The sequence below is a fragment of the Cydia splendana genome, chromosome 4 (genome assembly GCF_910591565.1).
Source record: "Cydia splendana chromosome 4, ilCydSple1.2, whole genome shotgun sequence".
Lineage (NCBI taxonomy): Eukaryota > Metazoa > Arthropoda > Insecta > Lepidoptera > Tortricidae > Cydia > Cydia splendana.
Window position 1 is genome coordinate 15,917,220 of NC_085963.1, and position 20,674 is coordinate 15,937,893.

The following is a 20,674-nucleotide window of genomic DNA, read 5'->3' on the forward strand; positions in this document are numbered from 1 at the left end:
TCGGCGAATCGTTGTCGGCGAATCAATGATCTGCTAAAAGTTTATCGGAGAATCATTAGGTACCCGCGAGGAATAGTACATTGTAGGAGAGGACGGAAACCCGCTAAAAGATGGACGAGTGAGTTCGAGGGCCGACACGTTAGTGGAGGCCCTCGAACCAACCAATAACCAATAACCAATTCCCGCCAACTAACTTTTTAATTTTTTTTTTTTATTTTCAATATGTGATCATAGTTTCAGACGCTTGGTTTTCTGCCAAGTCAAACATTTCGGAGCATTTTTGAACGATAATCGACTCCTATTTTATGTGATTTACTAAATTTAATGACAGAAAATACGGATTTCTAATAAATTGTAGCAAAAATAAAATAATATAACAAGTTTTGTCATCTACACAATTTTTTTTTTTTTTTTTTTTTTTTTTTTTTTTTTTTTTTTTTTTTTTTCTGGCTTACTCCCTGGAATTTTGCACAGGGTGGATTTGCCAATGTCGGTGTTGACTTTCACACGTGAGGAGAATGTTCGGTATAATAATTTTGCATTTTTGGGAGGATGTAGTCGGGGAAACCTAAAAACAAATAATTGTTATGAACATCACAGACAAACACATGACGAATACAACGATTAGCAAAAAAGCGGGAAGCGGATGACAGAACGTTAGTAGTGCCAACATGAAGGAAGTGGAAGAGAAGAAAACGATATATATAATATAGAAATATAGAGTTTAGAATAAAACGAGTATAGATTGACATGAATTATACGCATTAAATTAGAAGAGATAAGACAATATTTAGAGTTTTATGTTATTTGTTTGTAAATATTTAATTAGAATAGAAGTTAGCTTAGTATCCATGTGGCAAAGAAGCGAGCTAAAGCATATAGGTCGTGGAACATTTTCGGGTAGTACATCGTATAGTGAGTAGCTACATTTTGTACAAGCAAAGAAGATGTGGTCCAAGTTGCCCTCATCCAACCCACATTCACACAATGAGTTCGCACGGACACCAATCATAGCCAGAAATAACGGAGTACATACTTTGCCTAAGCGTAAACGGCAAATGGTGGATATTACCCACTTTGGAGAAGTACGGAATCGATAGAACCATGGTTTTCGAGTAATTCGAGGTTGTACACAGCCATAATGTTTACCAGTCTCCAATCTAGAGATATCCCATTGCCTCTGCCATGTATTAAACATATCAGATAGTGCACAACTCAACAGGTCAGTACTGTAAGTTTCCCGTTTTAGTGAACCAATCTCAATCGCCCGTTTTGCCCATATATCAGCCACCTCATTGCCTCTAATACCACAGTGGCTTGGAACCCATCCGAGAACAATATGTAGGCCCCTCGATTCACACCTACGTAGCACAGCTTTAATTTCAAGAATCAAAGGAAATTTGGCTTTAAATTTTAATTGATTGCCTACTATTGCCTGCAGGCAACTCCTACTGTCAGAAAAGATAATTGTTTTTTTAATGTTATGTGTGTCTGCATATTTGACAGCCTCAAGAATAGCAACTGCCTCACCTGTGAAAATGGACGCTTGAGGAGGACATTTAAATGGAAGGACGATATTGTACCGTGGAATCCACACCGCTGCTCCCACACATCTTGCAGGATCCACCTTAGAAGCGTCAGTAAAAACCGGTAAGTAATCTTGCCATTTATCTAAAAATTTATTAAATTTATTGTTTGCTCCTGGATCATCTTTGAAAATTCCTATGTCTAATATGACCTTTGGTGAGTAAATTAGGGTCTCAAACGCCACTTCAAATAATGGGTTAGCACCAGATTGATATAAAGTGGGGTGGATATTAATTAATTTTGAAAAAGAAATTACTATTCTGGGAAAGGCTTTATATGTCCAATATCTACTTTCAGTGACCTCCAGTGCCAGCGCCTGCAAGCGTGGGAGCAGCAAGTGGTTGTTGTAAGAGCTGGCTTTGATCAAGAACCTGTCGGCGAGGTATTGTCTGCGTAGAGCCAACGGCGGTTCAACACCTTCCACCTGCATGCCATTTTTGGGAGAGGGAAGCATAGCACCTAGTATGATCCTTAAACATTTAGCCTGTATAAGATCTAATTTATCTAGACCATCCTTATTACAGGGTTCCATTAAAAATGCCCCATAGTCTATATGGCTACGTATGATGGCATTGTATAGTAGCTTCTGGCAATAAGGATGGGAACCCCACCAGACACCCGACAATGCTCGAAGAATATTAATATTTTTCTCACATTTACCCAGTACATATTTGTGGTGTGAGGTGCCAGACATTTTATGATCTAAAATAACACCTAGAAATTTTACTGACTCTTTATTTGGAATCATCACACCACCATAACGGACATCTGCGTCAGGCATGGTCCTTCTGCGACTGAAAGTCACTACACAGCTTTTTGTTGGCGATAGGGTCAAACCATGTTCATCAAGCCAATCCTTGAGGTAACCCAAAGCTGTATTAAGACTAGCAGTGGCTTTGTCCATTGACTTTGCTGAGGTGTATAAGACTAGGTCATCAGCATACTGCAAGATATTACAGAAGGATAGGACAGATTGCTCCAAGTCGTAGGTGTAGATACTGTAAAGCAGGGGGCTGAGTACCGATCCTTGCGGGAGACCACGCCACAAAGTTCGAGGTGGGTAATAGGAATTACCATTCCTAATTTTAATTGACCTACCCATGAACAATTTGGTGACAATATGTACAATCTTCGCGGGAATGCTCAGATGTAGCATTTTTGCCCTGAGCACCGGAAGAAGGACATTGTCGTAGGCCGCAGAGATATCTAGAAAACATCCCAGCAGATATTCGTTTTTTGAAAGGGTTAGTCGGATATCAGTTGCTAAGATATTTAAGCTGTCCATTGTACTACGACCCTTTCGGAAGCCAAACTGCGTGTCAGCTAGAATACCCTTGTTTTCCACAAACCATTCCAATCTATTTTTAACCAGATGCTCTAATATCTTTCCCATTGTCGCGGAAAGAGCAATCGGGCGATATGAGCTAGCTTCGTCTGGGTTTTTAGACGGTTTTAGGATTGGGATAATAACTTGGGTCTTCCAGTCAACTGGGATCTCTCCCGTGTCAAAGGCATGGTTTAGAATACCGAGCAGATACTCCTGTGAAGATGAATTGAGCTTAGACAGGAAACAGTATGGTATGCCATCCTCTCCAGGTGTAGTATTTCTCAATCCACTAAGCACTAGACTGAGTTCTGAATATGAGAAAGGCATGTCCAGTGAGTTCAAGGTGCCTGACAGCGGGGGAAGTAACAAGCAGGATGCTTCAGGGACAGTTGACGGGGCAAGTCTATCTGCAAAGTCGGCCAGCCAAGGAGCATCTGTGGTGGGCATAGACTCTGGATGAAATGAACCCCTGAACCTCTTTATGTTCCGCCATACAAGTGATGGAGGGGTTCTAGGAGATAAGCTCTCACAGAATCCCTTCCATCCCCCCTTTTTAGCCTTTGCTAGGAAGCGCTTTGTACGTGCCGAGATTTTTTTAAAAGAAATGTAATCATCTAAATTTCCGGAATTGTTAAAAGTTTTTTCAGCGGCATCCCTTTCCTTAACGGCTGCCGTACAGTCTGCGTTCCACCACGGGGGTGAAGGGATTTTAAGTCTAGCAGGTTTCTTTTTTGGTATAAATTTATCGGCGGACTCTATTAACACATTTTTAAATTTTAAATATTTTTCATCTTGACCCATTTCGCTCGTGTCCCACTCTTTCATACTTTCCTCTACAAATAATGCGTAATTGGGCCAGTCTGCTGATTGAATTTTGTGTTTTAAAAGAGGTTCAGGGGACGGAATTGGAAGAATAGAAGAAGGCTTCGTGATAATAATTGGGAAATGGTCACTGCCGAACGACTGGCGTAATACCCTCCAGGATAATAAAGAAGACAAACTAGGAGAACACACAGATAGATCGAGGACTGACTGGGGGTTCTGTCCTGGGTATACCCGATGCGTGGGAGTACCGTCATTAATAACTCCCACATTGATTTCATCGAATAAATCCAACAGGGCTGATGAAAATGCATCCGAATGGTATGACCCCCATGACATATTGTGACAATTGAAGTCCCCTAAAATCATAAGAGGAGGTGGAACCGATTTGAGAATAGATTTTAATTCATATATATCAACTACTTCAGGATGGGGAATGTATATAGAGATGAAATTAATGCCCATAACCTTGGCAGCTACGGCATTAATCCCATCCGAATGAGGGGGAATAGAAATTTGGGCGAAAGGGTAACCGCGTTTGATGAACAACGCACATCCGGCGCGTCCATCATTGCGGTCTTCCCGGAGACATGAGAAGCCCGGCACTCTGAAAAAGGAGCCTGGGCGTAACCATGTCTCCGAAATGGCCGCAACAGTCACAGCATGATTGTTGATGAGCTGAATAAGGTCAGGTTTCTTTGGTATAATGCTTCGACTATTCCACTGAAGAAATGTGACCGGGGGGGCCGTTATGGAATGTAAGTCTTTCCGCGAGTGTGATCATTAAGGGTGCAACGTCGTCTGGTAGGCAATCGCTCCACTTAGCGATTATGTTTGTCAAGAATTTTAGACAGAGCTCCATTAGGTCTTCATTAGGAGTGATTCTATTGTAAGCAGAAGAATCTTTCAGAGCTTGGCCATTGGGCAGTTGAGGTGGGGGAGTTCGGACAATATTGTTGTGAGCTACTCTATCATAACCGGGGGAGAGGGAGACCCTCGTCCGGGGCGCTCGATATACGGTCTTACGATATGAAGTGGTGGGCGGAGGGGTTGGCATGAAAGTATCAGGGTGGCATGGGGACTGGGAAGATCGTGAAGAGTCTGTAACCGGCTCAAACATGACTCTTGCTACATCTGAATATGGCCTGCGAACCGCTGAGAACTGTGCTGCTGCTTCTGCGTATGAGATATTCTGTTCAGACATGGCAAGTTTAATGGCCTTTTGTCGACCATATTCATTGCATACTTTTTCTGTAGCAAAGTGTCTGCCGGAACAAAATATACATGTCACATGTTCTGGAGCTACATTGCATCCATCACCGGGGTGTTTTTGTGCACACTTATAGCATCTGGCATCAGACCGGCACTGTGTTTGAATATGTCCGAACCTAAGGCACTTCCTACATTGAATAATTGGCAGTTGATACACTTCTACAACTAGTGAGGTGTAGTATGCGAAGATTTTTGATGGTAAAGATTGCCCTTCAAAAGTAACCACCACTGACTGGGTTGGTACCCAGGATGAGGAGCCATCATCTTTTGTCACCCTTCGTTGCAGTCGTCGAGCCTTAAGGATTTTTCCTTTACCTTCTTTGAGGTTTGTGCCGTTGACTAACTCCTCCATCGACCAATCCGAAGGAACTCCTCGCACAACTCCCATACGCGACACATGGTATGAAGGAATATCAGCTATAAACTTATGTTTGTCTAGTAGCGGGTGTTTTAGGAAACTATTTGCATCAGCTGCTGTGGAGAAAGTTACTGCTACTCTGTTGCGACCTACTGATTTAATACCACCTTCTTTCTGGATATTATGAACATTTGCTTGAGTAAGCAAAAGGCCTACATTGATGGGTTTTAGAGAGGCATTGGAAGATGGTGCAGACTCTCTAGAGACATGAACTATAAATGGTCCATCATCTTCGGCATTGTACTCTCGGTGTTTGCTGTCTAGACTGGGGTGTTTGTATAAATGTGGGTTGAACTCATCTGAATTATTTTTGTTTAAATCAACTGTATTAATTTGACTTGTCTCGGCTGGATCATTTTTGTTTAACTCAACCACAATACTGTTGTTCGACTCCACTGTATTAATTGTATTACCCGATTGATTGGCGACCTCTGACGGGTCGATTACAATTTTTTTAGGAGAAGGCTCCAGCTTGGTCGGTGACAAATCCAAGTTACGTTTACGTGAGACTATCTCCCAGTTCATGTCATTATCAGCCTCGTCTGGAGGCTTCTCCTTCTCGTTACCATCCATCTAAACGCCTATAGGATTAACCTACAGTATTATATTTAAATATACCACCACCTGATTAGTAAACAAGGAAAGTTGTTTTATTTAAGGAAATATAACCTAAAAACGAACCACTCACTCAACGCGCTACTCCTCAAAAAAAACTCCACAATTTTATTGCTCAGTAAAATTGTGCAATATGTTTTAACTGTTTGGCTGTTGAGACCGATTACCTTAGTCTTAGAAGAAAATTTTACTTTTATGCTCTAGAGCATAAAATGCGATTTTATGTCGTCTACGCACGACATAAAGGTGCACTTTTTGAGCATGAGAAGTGAAAAAAATGTTTAATTGCCGCCTTTTTTATTTTTTTAACTAGACATTTGAAAAAGCTATTCGAGCACCATGTTTAACCTGCCGCCCGCACCTTCCCCGCCACCCTTGGTCGTCCCGCCCCGTCGCCCCCGTACCGCGCAGGCGAGGACTCAGTTAAACGGTTGGTCTATAGTACCATACATTTTGTTTTTTTTTTATATATATATTAATGTCGCAAGTATGCTTACAGAGAGAGTGGTCGTTGGCTGTATGTAATATTTCCTTTGTCAGTCTAATCTTACTGAGCAAATTTAAAAAGTTAGAGCAGCGGACAATAATGTACGTTTCATACTAACTCCCTACATTATTTCTTGGCCTAGGTCAAGAAGTAATGCAAGGAGCCATAAATTAGCAACTTCATGTCTTCATTTCGTGACATTAACGCATACATTTTGGAGTATGTTTGAGAAATAGTACATTATTGTCGAGGCTCGGAAGTAGCTACTTGCAGGCTGAGGATTCGTTTTAAACGGACGACCTTGGGAGTCCGTTTAATTGAATCCGAAGCCAGCAAGTAGCCTTCCAGCCGAGTCATATATAGTGCTTTTCTCAAAAATGGTGCAAGAAATATAAATATAATAGGAATATTTTACAAAAGCAACGTTCTTACGTATATATTTTCACAGAAAAAAGTAGAAACAATTGAAAAAATTAGCTTTGCCGCCTTTTTATTTTTTTTATAAAAAAATAGAAGTGTATTTTTCTGCCGAAAATACGTCAACCTATTTGAGACAGCTAAATAGTCGCGGTACTAATCATCCGTTTGGCTGTTTAATGGGCCTGTGCCTTCATTTGATATGGCCATTTCAACTTTTAAAAAGTTTGGAACTCGACAAATAATGGAATTTGTATGCAACATTGCAGTCCCAAAATCGAGACTGCAATGTTTTTAACTTTTTAATTTTTGACTGACCATAAACTACGCGCTTCGCGACCTATTTTTTAAACGGCAAAGTCGACTTTGCCGTCCATTTTTGAGAAAAGGCTTTTTTTTGTAACCTTTAGCCATATCTTGGGTTGGTATTCCACCTATCCAATATTTGATCTTTGTATTTGCGTCTCACATTTTCCTTAATAAGAGAGTGAAAAGCAATGCACATTTGAATGCCAGTAATACTTGCCCGCTGCAGTAGTAAGGCTTGCGGTGAGTTGTCGGCCGGGGTGATGGACTGGAGCGCTGGTTGGGGACGTGTGGCGCGCAGCAGCGCTGTGTAAGCGCTCAGAATGTCGCATTTCACGTTTTCTTCGCGTTCTAAAGAAAAAATCACCTAATTATTTATCAAAATCAATTATTTATAGTTTCGAACTACCTAAATTATCAAAGTCCAACATTTAACAGCCAAAGTTACCGCATAACATACGGAGCCGTACAGCGTTAGCAAGTAAGTCGCTGTAGCAAGATAAAGAAAACACATTAGTACCTTATTTTCATCAAATTTTGTTTCAAAAACTATAAATAGTTCTGAAAATTATTTAAATAATTTGAACCCTCCACTTAAAAGTTGCTTTTGAACCACTCCAATGATACAACACAAAAGAAAATTTAACTGACCTACAAAAATTAAAGGTTTTATTAAATCTAAATTAAATAGTTACCTTTAAACCTAGCGATCAAAGCGGGGGACACCGTCTGGTACATCTCAGCCAGTAGTTCGTGCCGAGTTGAAATGACGGACTCGAGGCACTTGGCTGCCGCGCGTCTCACCTAGAAATATCAACAACTTAATATAATGATATACAACAAAGCACATTAATCGTCTTTAACTAATGCCGGAAACCTAGTAATCCCACATATTCGAATACTCCTCGGAGTAGGACTCGGGGTCCGCGTCGGGCGCCGCCGTTTCATCTTATATCTCTTGACCGTAGTTCTGTAGAAAGCGACCAACTTTTTATTTTTGTCAAAGTAACTTACACCCTAACTCAGTAGCTTTGGTCGCTTTCTGCATTGATAAAAAAATTTAGTTGGTCGTTTTCTGCTACGTAATGTCTTTTCGTCCGACATACCTCAGTGCCTCAAGACGAAAGTCTTTAATCAATGTGTGTTACCAGTGATGACTTACGGCTCCGAAACGTGGTCTTTCACTATCGGCCTCATCTCAAAACTTAAAGTCGCTCAACGAGCTATGGAGAGGGCTATGCTCGGAGTTTTTCTACGTGATCGAATCAGAAATGAGGAGATCCGTAGACGAACTAAAGTCACCGACATAGCCCACCGGATTAGCAAGCTGAAGTGGCAATGGGCAGGCCACATTGCACGCAGAGAAGATGGCCGATGGGGTCGAAAAGTGCTCGAGTGGAGACCACGGACTAGCAAGCGCAGCGTAGGACGTCCACCCACAAGATGGACAGACGATCTTGTTAAGGTCGCCGGAAGACGCTGGATGCGGGTCGCTTCCAACCGGCACGTATGGAGGTCCAAGGGGGAGGCCTATGTTCAGCAGTGGACGTCTTATGGCTGAGATGACGGTCTCTTCGTCTTTGCCGCCGCCTTCTGCGTAATCTTCTTATATAGTCGGTTCTACAGACCTAGTAGTAATTACCTTCCAGGACATATCGTCATCATCAGAGTACTACTCGGAGTCGGACTCAGGGTCCGCGTCGGGCGCAGCTGTTTCATCTACCATCTCTTCGTCTTCGCCGCCGCCTTATTCATAATCTTCTTATATAGTCGGTGCTACAGACCTAGTAGTAATTACCTTCCAGGACATATCGTCATCATCAGAGTACTACTCGGAGTCGGACTCAAGGTCCGCGTCGGGCGCAGCTGTTTCATCTACCATCTCTTCGTCTTCGCCGCCGCCTTATTCATAATCTTCTTATATAGTCGGTGCTACAGACCTAGTAGTAATTACCTTCCAGGACATATCGTCGTCATCAGAGTACTCCTCGGAGTCGGACTCAATGTCCGCGTCGGGCGCAGCTGTTTCATCTACCATCTCTTCGTCCTCGCCGCCGCCGCCTTCTTCGTAATCTTCTTATATAGCGGGTGCTACAGACCTAGTAGTAATTACCTTCCAGGACATATCGTCGTCATCAGAGTACTCCTCGGAGTCGGACTCAATGTCCGCGTCGGGCGCAGCTGTTTCATCTACCATCTCTTCGTCCTCGCCGCCGCCGCCTTCTTCGTAATCTTCTTATATAGTCGGTGCTACAGACCTAGTAGTAATTAATTACCTTCCAGGACATATCGTCGTCATCAGAGTACTCCTCGGAGTCGGACTCGGGGTCCGCGTCGGGCGCCGCCGTTTCATCTTCCATCTCTTCGTCCTCGCCGCCGCCGCCTTCTTCGGAATCTTCGTAGTTGTAGTTCGGGTCGTAGGTGATCATCTTGAGGCATAGCTCGATGATCTGGAGACAAATTTTGTAAGTATGATTATTAAATAATAAAATAAAATACATACATATATTCATTGTTTTATAACCATACCTGTGCAAAGTCGGGTCACGCACACTACGAGGGGCGTTCAATATATAATGAGAATGAGATGCAAACTCTTTAAATATTAGGAAAGTAAATACTGGCCAGTAAAGCTAATCTATTACCTAGTTGATTGCCATGAAAAAAAAACTAACTGTTTTTTGTTTAAAAAAAAAATACGGCGATTTGTTTGCGATGCTATTGACAGCGTTAGCAAAAATGGAGAAAATTTAACTGCGCGCCGTTATCAAATACTTGTGTTTGAAAAATTTTCTACGGACCAAGTCAATTTAGATTTACGGGACACTTTAAGGTCTAATGCTCCTCCGTATTCGACAGTCGCACGTTGGTGCGCCGAATTTAGACGTGGAAGAACATCGACCATGGATGACCCCCCCTCCGGACGCCCTACTACAGCAGTAACTGAAAAAATTTTGAAAAAAGTCGAAAACTTAGTTTTGGCGAATCGTCGTGTCACGTTTCGTTTTATTGCTGAAAATGTAAGGATTTCAACGGGGAGCGTGCATAATATTTTACATGAACGCTTGGGTATGAAAAAGGTATCAGCGCGTTGGGTACCCAGAATGCTTACTGACACGTAAAAACAAACTAGAGTCGAGATTTGTCAAGAAGCTTTGGACCTGATACAGCAAGAGCGGGAACTTTTTTTGGCGCGATTTATAACAATGGACGAAACATGGCTCCATCATTACGACCCTGAAACGAAACTGCAGTCTATGACATGGAAAAGGCCATCATCTCCAACTCCGAAGAAATTCAAGGTGGGCCCATCTGCCGGTAAGGTCATGGGCTCTGTTTTTGGGATGGTAAAGGGGTCGTAATGATTGAGTATCTCGAGCATGGAGCCACTATTACGGGCACTTTATATGCCAAACAAATAGCAACATTGCGCAATGAGATCCGTGAAAAACGGCGAGGTAAACTCTCGAAAATTGTGTTGTTCCATCAGGACAATGCACCGGCACACAAGTCCGCCGTTGCAATGGCTGCAATACGTGATGCTGGGTTCGAGATCCACCACATTAAGCATCCTCCGTATTCACCAGACCTCGCCCCTAGTGATTTCTACCTATTTCCGAGATTGGAAGGAATACCTAAGAGGCAAGAAATTTGAAGACGACGACGCGGTAGTCGCTGCAGTACAAGATTTTTTAAGTACTCAAGATAAAACCTTTTTTAGAAATGGAATTTTAAGTTTAGAAAAAAGATATACTAAGTGTATTATGCTAAAAGGTGACTATGTCTAAAAATAAAATAACATTTAAGAAAAGTTGTATATAACATACTCATTCTCACTTTTTATTGAACGCCCCTCGTAAAGTGATGGTAAGTATTAAAGTTTTTTATCTTAAGAGGCTCATGCTTACTGTCGGGATATGCGGCTGTACTTCCTTAGGGCACTTGAGCACAAACGCCTCCAGGGCTTGCAGGCAGTGCTCGCGGAGCTCCTCGTCTGTGTCGTTCGAGTGCTCGAGGACCTGCGGAGCCACTCGCCACAGCTGCTCACCGAAGCGGTGACCTGCTTGACGGCTGAAAAAAAAATTTCAAAGAAATTAAATTAGTAAAACATAAAAGACCATTGAAATTTGTTTGTCTTTCCGGTGCATTCGGCACTAAACCAAACTCACCATTAGAATGTTTTGGGGACAATGCATTATTAGATTAGAATAGGTATATTGCCACCGTAACCAATAATAACTAGTCCCGGCCAGAATATGCTTATACCAAAATACTCAAAACACACAGATGGACATTTTTAGAGTATTTTGGTAAAAGTGTTCTGGGCCTGCTTCCCAATATAGTTCGTTATTTTAGCATTAGAAAAAGACTACGCGATCTTGACGTGTCTTTTAATTGAAAAACGCTTTTTAAAAATCAGTAACTATTACTTATGAAAGCAAAATAATGTAAATAATCGTATATGATTCATAATTGTTACATATTTGCCGTGACTTATTTTTCAAAAGTGTTTTTCAATTAAAAGACACGTCAAGATTGTTTACCTTTTTTCTAATGCTAAACAAACGAACTATAGAAATAGTTTATATTAGGACAGATGCTGTTAACAATAATTATGGTAATTTTGGTTAATTTATTATGAAAAAAGGTAATACTAGTCTTTAATAAACAAACAGTGTACTTTAAGTTTAGTACTGTACACAACAGAAAGACTACATTTACATTTGTTAAAAAGAGACAAAAATTAGTAATTGTCTTATGTAAAATGGAGTTAGAATTTAGTCTTACCACACAGAGGCAATACACTGAATATGAGTGCGACTGACACTAGACGATGTAGATGAACCCAGTCCCTCCAGCAGGTGATCAATAAGTTTGTTATAGAGAGCAGCGTTGCATGACATCACCAGGTGGGACAGTGCTACTATGGTGCGCTTACGGACAGCCTGGAACCAATATGGATATTAAAAATAACTAGGTGATAAAGGGTCCATTAATTACATCATACTTTTAGGGGGTGGGAGGTGGTCATGAAAATGTGACAAGTTGTGAAAAGGGGAGGGGGAGAGGCAAACTTTGTGACGTATTCTTGCCAACATCAAAAGCCCAGAGAGTTGTAAGCCGCTCTTTGTAAAACACAATCTACTAACCTTAACATCAATCTATATCCTAGAAATATGCAAATTTGTTCGGAAATACCCTCAATTTTTCACAAAAGTCGATGAACAACCACGACGATACCCCGCGAGATACAAAAATAATTTGGCAATTACAACAAATACTAATTTAAAACTGTACCAAGCAAGTCCAAACATGATGGCTATTAAGATATATAACAAGCTCCCAGATAAATTAAAAAACGAAACATCTGATAATAAATTTATACATAAACTTAAACAATTTCTATTAAATAACAACTACTATAGCCTTCAACAATTTATTGATGATACCGAAGAAAAATGACAAAATATCGTCGGTCTGCCTCTATTCACATTATTAGCACATTATTACAACCTACACAATAAGAAATGACATCAATAATTTAAAATAATTGCTATTAATAATAAATTGACACATTATTACAAATAACCATTAATCAATATATTGTTGACGTTATATACTTACTTAGACTTAGTTTTAAGCTTTGACGTCATTTATTTTTTAATTTAATTTATTACTAATAAGTAAATGTTATTAATGTTATTATGTTGCCTTATAGACTAGCCTAGAATAGAATAGAATAATAATACTACTGTGTGCCCTAACAGGGTGTCATGATCTGACTATATATAATGTAACACCCAATGTACATGACAATACAATATGAAATAAATGATAAATGATAAATGATAAATATCATACAAATAAATAATTTTAACACAAAAATTCTAATGAATGTATATCTAATGGACTAAATCTTTCTTAACCTTTTGAACGCCAAACGGCGCATCCATTTGCCGGGCCACTGACGCCATGGGGGTAAAATTTAGTTTTGTGAATAAATAATGCCAACCTAAAAGTGGGGTGTTTTTAAGTAGATTTTCATCAAAAAACGATCGACATCAAATACCGTCTATGACGTCGTTGTCACGATTTTGCGTTGACGTCAATTGCCGTCTGCGGCGTTCAAAAGGTTAATGTTCTTAATTTTTTTTTTAATTCTTGATTTTCTTTACCTGACGTGGAGAAGCCAGTTGGGGGAGCAAAGAATTCAATAGCACCGGGTGGAATGAAATCAACAAACCGCCAAATCTGCTCAACAGATCTGCCAGAATATCAAGAGCTTCCAATTGAACTGACACATCTTCTTGCTGAAAATATAAAATAGCAATCAGTAACCAAAAACACTAATTGAACAAACTTTTATCTAAGATCAAAGTATCATGCCTACTTTTTTAGTAGTTTAGAGGTCATTTAAAGTTTAATTATCCTCTTAAGGTCCTAGATATAGTGCTTATTAAGTTTGATGGAATTTAAATAATATCATTTTCGTTAGACAAGAGTTTACATTTAAATTTAAAGATAGATATTTATAATAAGGGGCCGCTACATACTGTATTTTGTATTTAAGTACCTTTTGAATACATCTAACTAGTTTTTATGTTGCTGGATTCATTAATCTATGCATCCAAAGTTAAAACGGCCGTTTTTGTTTTGAGTTCATAGATCGATGAATCCACCAACATAAAAACTAGTTTCATGTATGCAAATGGTACTTAAATACAAAATACAGTATGTAGCGGCCCCCTTTTTTAAACATTTTTCGTTAAATTTAAATTACCTCGATTATTTAGCAGTGGCGCTAGTGTGCATGTTAATGGGCTCTTAAAACAAACAATAACTGACTGAGGCATGTTGCGCATTTATGAATAACACAGCGGCAGCAGGTAGCATATATAACCATGGCATATAATTTTTAAGATTAGTTTATTATAAATTCCATAATATGTTGCTTGCTAAGTTAGTACAGCGTCAACTTGGACTTACTACATTTAAAGTACTATGTAACTCATGTTGAAGTCAAATTGCTTAATTTTTATCTTATTAAAAAATTCTAATTAAACACATAGTAATATACTAATAAATTACCTTCTCAATAGCACTGCTCAACCTGCCAGTTATTTTCTTGCACACATTAGCGGCCAGTGTGTTGGAGCCCAGAGGTAGTTCCGATATCACAGTCTTGAGACCAATGCTGCTGATGTCTCGCAGCTGTTCAGTATCCGATAACATGTTGGCACACAGCGTCTCGACTATGCCTTCCACATGATACTCCTTTACTTTATTCACAAGCGGACCAAGGCTGAAAGTTTGAGATACATAACACAATGTTAATTGAATATAACCCATATGCACTTTTAAAAAATATAAAGTATAATGGCATTAGAAAAAACAAACATATAAACAACAATATAGGTTTTATAGGTTATTGATTGAAGCTCACCATTTGACAGCCAAATTCTGAACTTCGCCGTTTTTGTCTTCAAGCAGACGGAGTAGCATCTTCACAACTTTCCTCTCCGAATCATCATCCAACTTGATGCTGTCCTTTTGCAATTCGGTCATCAAATCATTTGTAGCCATAAACCGAAAATCTTTGTCGTTAGACGTCATCTAAAGGTCGAAATTTACATTAATTACTGTCTTCAGGAAATAATATAGAACCATATTATGTGTATTTCAATCAACACCGGCTTACCTTCTCGAGAAGACTTGCAATTTGATAAGATACAATAGCCATTTTGACAAGTTTGCGGCTCTTCCAACAGAAAATTTAACAACTCCAGCAAACAGACTACTAACAAAAAATTATAATTTTTACACAACACATGCGAGGATGGAACATTTGAACATTTACTCAAAGCAGTCGCAAACCACCCAAAATAAAAAAGATTCCGCCTGGTGATGCTCCAACTCCAATGACCAATGAAAATGAACAGTACGGTTACCATCAGTTTGTCACTGACATAAACGCCGTCGAGAACGTAATTTACTTTCTATACATCCCGTTTGCACTAATATGCGAGTGCGAGCGAGATGTATAGAAAGTAAATTACGTTCTCGACGGCGTTTATGTCAGTGACAAACTGATGGTAACCGTACAGATTAAAAATGCAATGCAAGTGACAATGACTTTTGTGTGGAAAAAAAATATCGTCAACTGGGGTGAATATGGATGGCTGGGGTGAACAGGGAATCAAGATGGGCTACTAGGATGGGGAAGATGTCTATTGTCTGCCGCTCAAACTGTAAACTGGACCTTGCCTAGAAAATTGGTATAGTCTGATAAAAAAGAGTAGAAATTAAAAAGTGACAATACTGTAGTGTCGTCCCCTTCAAATCAATATATATATAAATTAGGCTTGAGTCGGTCCTGAACTAAGAACTATTAAGAATGAAATCCCATCAAGGACCGAAAGGAACTAAATCTTTTTGCACGCTCTTAATCGGTCTTTAGGTCCTTTAGTTCAGTGGGATTCGAGAGCGCTTGACTGAGTGAAACGTAAAATGGACGGAACGAAACGGTTGTCAATGTCGCTGGCACGAGTGTGAACGAGATGAAAGAACGACGTGACACTCCTAAGCCCGAAAATATGAAGGAAAAACAAATATATTTCGACATATTTGATATTTTTTAATTATGTTAAGGTGTTTTAATTTTTAATATCGACACATCGTATCGTACAAGTTGAATTGTATTCAGTTACCAAAGATTGGAAAGAAACCAATGAAAAATCGACTCCTATTCATTCCCGGCTCTCAACGACCGAACTGAACTAAAGGAACTAAAAGACCGAACTAGTTCGTTTGACCGATTGACCGAGAGCGGAGCGCTCTCTGAAGTGACCGAGCAGGCACAAGCCTAATATAAATACGGGACGACACTACAGTATTGCCACTTTTTAATTTCTACTCTTTTTTGTCAGACTATAATTGGGAAATAAAATTCTTTTAGCCATAGCCATAACAAACTACCGCACCGCACCGCGACCTTGGTACGGTGCGGCGCACGTATCGATAGTGGTCGCCGTACGTGCGTTAAGGACGCAGCTATAAGCTAGAGCGAGCAGGAGATATTTTGACAATGTTTTACCGCACTAAGGTCGGGATACGGTGCGGTAGTCTGTTACGGCTTTAAGATCCCCAAAAAAAAGTGTAACTGACAGCTGTCAATTCAACGTGTACATCGTGTACATCATACATATTGAGATATTGACACATAACCTAATGTAAAGCAAGTTTCAAAAGGTTTATAATTTAGGAATAATTTAATAAACAACATTATAAATAACCTTGTGTCTGAAGTGGGGATCTTGATAACTGTTAAACTCAGCATGGATTTGTTTACTATAAACAGGTAAATTTGTAATAAGAGTAGGTACTTCATGTGAAATATAAATATTGTACATCGTCAAAGGTTCCTTCCTTACACTAATTTGAATACTTATAAATAAAATGTACTTACTTTGCAAGGTACCGTGATCCAGGAGAAGATATAGATTTAGTTACTCATGAAACAAAACAGTTACAAAAGTTAAAACAAAAAATTGAAGAGAGGAGAAAAACACACAGTACCTTTAAGCAACAAGATGTCATCACGTTGAAACAAGATACAGCAGCATCTATAAAAAGCGATCATTCTTTTGATTCGAAACCTGCAATCAGTATACAAACAGAAGAAGACAAAGATGAGACAGTTGACAACAAAGTTGTTGATAATACTATCCAACCACAGAAAAATGTGGAAAACAAACCTAATTTTGAGTTTAAAGTCTTGGGCACAGACAGTTTTGAGAAAAAGACGAAGGTAAGAATATGAAGAAAATACAAACAATATATTTCAGATAATTTACTCCAAAAAAAAATACACTTTCGTTTTAGTAGTCAGCAGCAGAGGTAGCCAAGTGGCTGAAGTGTTCAAAATTACCTGCACACTCTCTTATTTTTTGAACAATAATGTTACACCAAGTTAATTTCTAAAACCTCTCCCGTTTAGCCACTTCTCCTGCTAAATGTACCATCCATTTCTATATTATTAAGGCTCAATTTGACTTGTTTAATCCAAGCAGTACAATACTCATGAAATTAATGGTTTTCCTTTCGTTTCTCAGGTTAAAAGAGTGTTACCATACTGGTTGTCTCATCCCTACAGTTTATCCACAAACTTACAGAAGTTGACTTGTGTTGTAGATGAACAGGTTTGGTTGAATGACACTTTAAAAACTACTCTCAAGAGTGAGGGGGTTACATATTTCTTTCCAGTTCAGGAGCAAGTCATTCCTTTTATTATTAAGGAAAATAGATTGCCTCATCCATTCTGGCCGCATGACGTTTGCGTCTCAGCTCCAACGGGAAGTGGTAAAACACTAGCCTTTGTTTTACCAATTATTCAGGTAAATCACAAAAAACACATAAGTCAAAGTTTTCAATATCAACACGTAATAAGTGCCAAAAATATGTACATACTACTTTAATATGTGGGCAATAGGGTTGTATATGCAGATATTTGGCACTTAGTCCATTTCAATATTTTAATACCTTGAATGTAAAACTAATTTTAAAAGATTAAACCTATAATCAATTATTTTTAATTTAGTGTTTAAAAAAACATGTAATCCAGTATGTGCTTTTTAGCGATAAGTGTACCTCTTCTTGATTTTCTGTATTCTTTGTATTGTTTTCTGTATTGATGTATGCAATAAAAAGTATTTGTAATTTTGTATTGTATTGTAATTTTCCATAACAATGCATTATGTGCATAGTTAAGTGGCTCTCAATAATGTACTTTAAAAAACAACTGTAAATAGATTTGCCACTATTAGCTCTTATATAAAACCTTTTCTATTTTCAGGTTTTAATGAACAGTGTTGGTCACCATGTAAGAGCAATGATTGTTTTACCAGTCCAAGAATTGGCAACACAGGTGTCAAAAGTTTTCAAAAAGTATTGCACTAATACAGGGCTCAAAGTTGTACTTTTGAGTGCATCCACTCCATTACACAAGGAACAGCAGCAAATTGTAAAATACAGTATGTAACTTTATAAATATTACAAGTTCAAGAAAAAAAATAGCTTGGCCAAAATGATGTTGATGATCATGCTATTCTTCTATCTGTCATTTACTCATTACTTATGATTAAATGTTTCGTTGTTATATATTTTCTGGTGGTTTTTGGAGTCAACATTGTCATGAAGCTCTGACACTTCTTAAAATAATTCCGCTCTCTGGACTCCGGCTCCGCACAGAAAAGCACTATTAGGCGTAAAAGCTTCAACCAAAATGAAATAAATTGATTTTTATTTCAGCCGAGTCTGCAGGTTGGATCAGTGAAGCTGATATCATAGTTTGTACAGCAGGAAGATTAGTGGAGCACATCCAAAACACAGAGGGATTCTCATTAAAGCATCTTAAATTCCTTGTAATAGACGAAGCTGACAGAATCATGGACCATATCCAGAACGACTGGTTATACCATTTAGATAAGCACATAAAACTGGAGAATGAGCTAATGACAGGAAAAGTGCCCAATTTGAACTGGAACAGCCTGAATGAACAGAATCCTCCCCCTCACAAACTACTTTTCTCAGCAACACTTTCACAGGATCCTGAAAAATTAGAAAGATGGGGGTTATTCCAACCGAAACTGTTCTCTGCTGCTCCAATAACTGATTTTGAGGATGAAGACAGTATCAGAAAATATACCACACCAGATGAGCTCACCGAACAATATGTGACCTGCGGTGCTGAAGAAAAACCACTTATACTTTATCATTTCTTAGTAGAACAGAAGTGGGATAAAGTCATATGCTTTACTAACTCAGCTCAATCTGCACATAGGCTCTCTGTGCTTTTAGATGTTTGGGGAAAAGGCAATCTAAAGGTTGCTGATCTGTCTGCAGCATTGGATAGATCAACCAGAGACTTGGTTCTAAAGAAGTTTACTCAATCAGAAATCAATGTGTATGTACTTACCTATCTTAAATAATTATTTTAGTTGCTGATTTATTTAATGCCTTCCCCTTACATATTTTTTCCTCTAAATGCCTCCTCACATCAAGTAAATTTTTTGACGCCAATTAAGTGACGCCATCTACATCTAGTTACTTTCAAAGAACGCAAATGTATATGTAGTTGTAGAAGAACCTATACTTAAATTATTTTCATTTTTAAATGTCTATTTATCTATAGTTATTTAATGGTAACTTGATCAGATCACTTGAATTTTCTGTTCCAGCTTGGTCAGCACTGACGCATTAGCTAGAGGTATAGACATTCCCTCCTGTGACTATGTCGTGTCTTACGATCCCCCGCGGAACATCAAAACGTACATACACAGAGTAGGCCGCACGGGGCGAGCGGGACGGATAGGCCATGCTGTTACTATCCTACAACACAATCAAATGAATTTGTTTAAGGTAATCACATTATTAACAATTTTATGTTTGCTACTAGCTATTTTTGTTATATTATGTGTTATCCTCTAGCCACTCACACATCAAAAATTGCCAAGACATGAAATTTTGATTTGTCAAAATAGAATGGAATGGGAGACCTTTTTATAGGCCTTTGGGCTGCTAGATGTAATTTATTACCTAATAAATATAATACATACGCTGTATTAAAACGATGAACACGAAAATGGATAATTTCAAATATTGTAGGTCCCTACGTATTTGACAGCTGAAGTAAATGGCGCCGTGCGCCATTGTATATCAGTTATATTATATCACAAGGTTATCAAACACAGCGCCATCTACCTATTTCAGCTGTCAAATTTGGGGCTACAATATTTAGCCCTACTTTACGTTTTTTATGTATAATTTTGATTAAACACCTACGGATAAATACTAAATTTCGTACTTCGTGTAGATATAGCATATTTTGATAAGGATAGCTGAGCATTACCAAGCATTACTTTCCCAATGATACCCCATTCCATTAAGCATCAGTGAGCCTATACCCTATACCGCAAACATCGAAAATTTAAAATTTTCGTTTTTTTTTTCGATGTTTGCGGCAGACCTTCAGATTATAAAGAAATACTTATTGCAGGAACTACTACAGTCTGGAGGAAAATCGGAATTAAAGCAAATAATAATTCAACCTGATGTTTTCGATCGCTTATCTTCAGATTACCAATATGCAATTGAGGAAACAAAGAACGTAATCAATACAGAAATAACAACGAAGGTCAAGAAATCTGTGGCAATAAAGAAAGGTTGTAAGAAAAGGAAACATGAATAAATATTTCTTATTTTTAACAACTTATTTTTATTTTGTCGAAAAAGTAAAATTGAAAGCATCAGTAGCAATGTAGAAGCTATATACAATACCTACTCGTACTATAAAAGTGGTAACACACTATCGCACCGCACCCAGGTCGCGGTGCGGTGCGATAGTGTGTTACGGCATGGCTTAGGT

General features: G+C 38.9%; 2 protein-coding genes and 1 long non-coding RNA gene across 4 annotated transcripts in view; 2 read left to right on the forward strand and 1 right to left on the reverse strand.

Annotated features, from left to right (window-relative positions):
• Nucleotides 1-15,148, reverse strand: part of LOC134790029 (cullin-associated NEDD8-dissociated protein 1) — a 37,788-nt gene extending 22,640 nt beyond the window's left edge. For both annotated transcript variants that reach the window (XM_063760775.1, XM_063760774.1), the window contains exons 1-9: nucleotides 14,951-15,148; nucleotides 14,696-14,865; nucleotides 14,341-14,554; nucleotides 13,428-13,562; nucleotides 12,040-12,197; nucleotides 11,160-11,322; nucleotides 9,528-9,701; nucleotides 7,947-8,055; nucleotides 7,472-7,602 (exon numbers count right to left, since the gene is read on the reverse strand). In XM_063760775.1, coding sequence (XP_063616845.1) covers nucleotides 7,472-7,602; nucleotides 7,947-8,055; nucleotides 9,528-9,701; nucleotides 11,160-11,322; nucleotides 12,040-12,197; nucleotides 13,428-13,562; nucleotides 14,341-14,554; nucleotides 14,696-14,865; nucleotides 14,951-14,992 — 1,296 coding nt within the window. In that variant the 5' untranslated portion in view covers nucleotides 14,993-15,148. The remainder of the gene's footprint in view (nucleotides 1-7,471; nucleotides 7,603-7,946; nucleotides 8,056-9,527; nucleotides 9,702-11,159; nucleotides 11,323-12,039; nucleotides 12,198-13,427; nucleotides 13,563-14,340; nucleotides 14,555-14,695; nucleotides 14,866-14,950) is intronic.
• Nucleotides 922-4,646, forward strand: LOC134790057 (uncharacterized). The gene is made up of 4 exons (XR_010144150.1): nucleotides 922-1,222; nucleotides 1,507-1,650; nucleotides 1,885-3,183; nucleotides 3,803-4,646. It is a non-coding gene; the product is annotated as an uncharacterized LOC134790057 (long non-coding RNA).
• A 1,321-nt stretch (nucleotides 15,149-16,469) lies between the features above and the next one.
• On the forward strand, nucleotides 16,470-20,517 carry LOC134790003 (probable ATP-dependent RNA helicase Dbp73D). The gene is made up of 7 exons (XM_063760742.1): nucleotides 16,470-16,609; nucleotides 16,726-17,059; nucleotides 17,364-17,645; nucleotides 18,104-18,281; nucleotides 18,559-19,213; nucleotides 19,488-19,668; nucleotides 20,306-20,517. Exons 1-7 carry the CDS (start codon nucleotides 16,587-16,589, stop codon nucleotides 20,495-20,497), a joined length of 1,845 nt encoding a protein of 614 aa, XP_063616812.1. The 5' UTR covers nucleotides 16,470-16,586; the 3' UTR covers nucleotides 20,498-20,517.
• The last annotated feature ends 157 nt before the right edge of the window (nucleotides 20,518-20,674 follow it).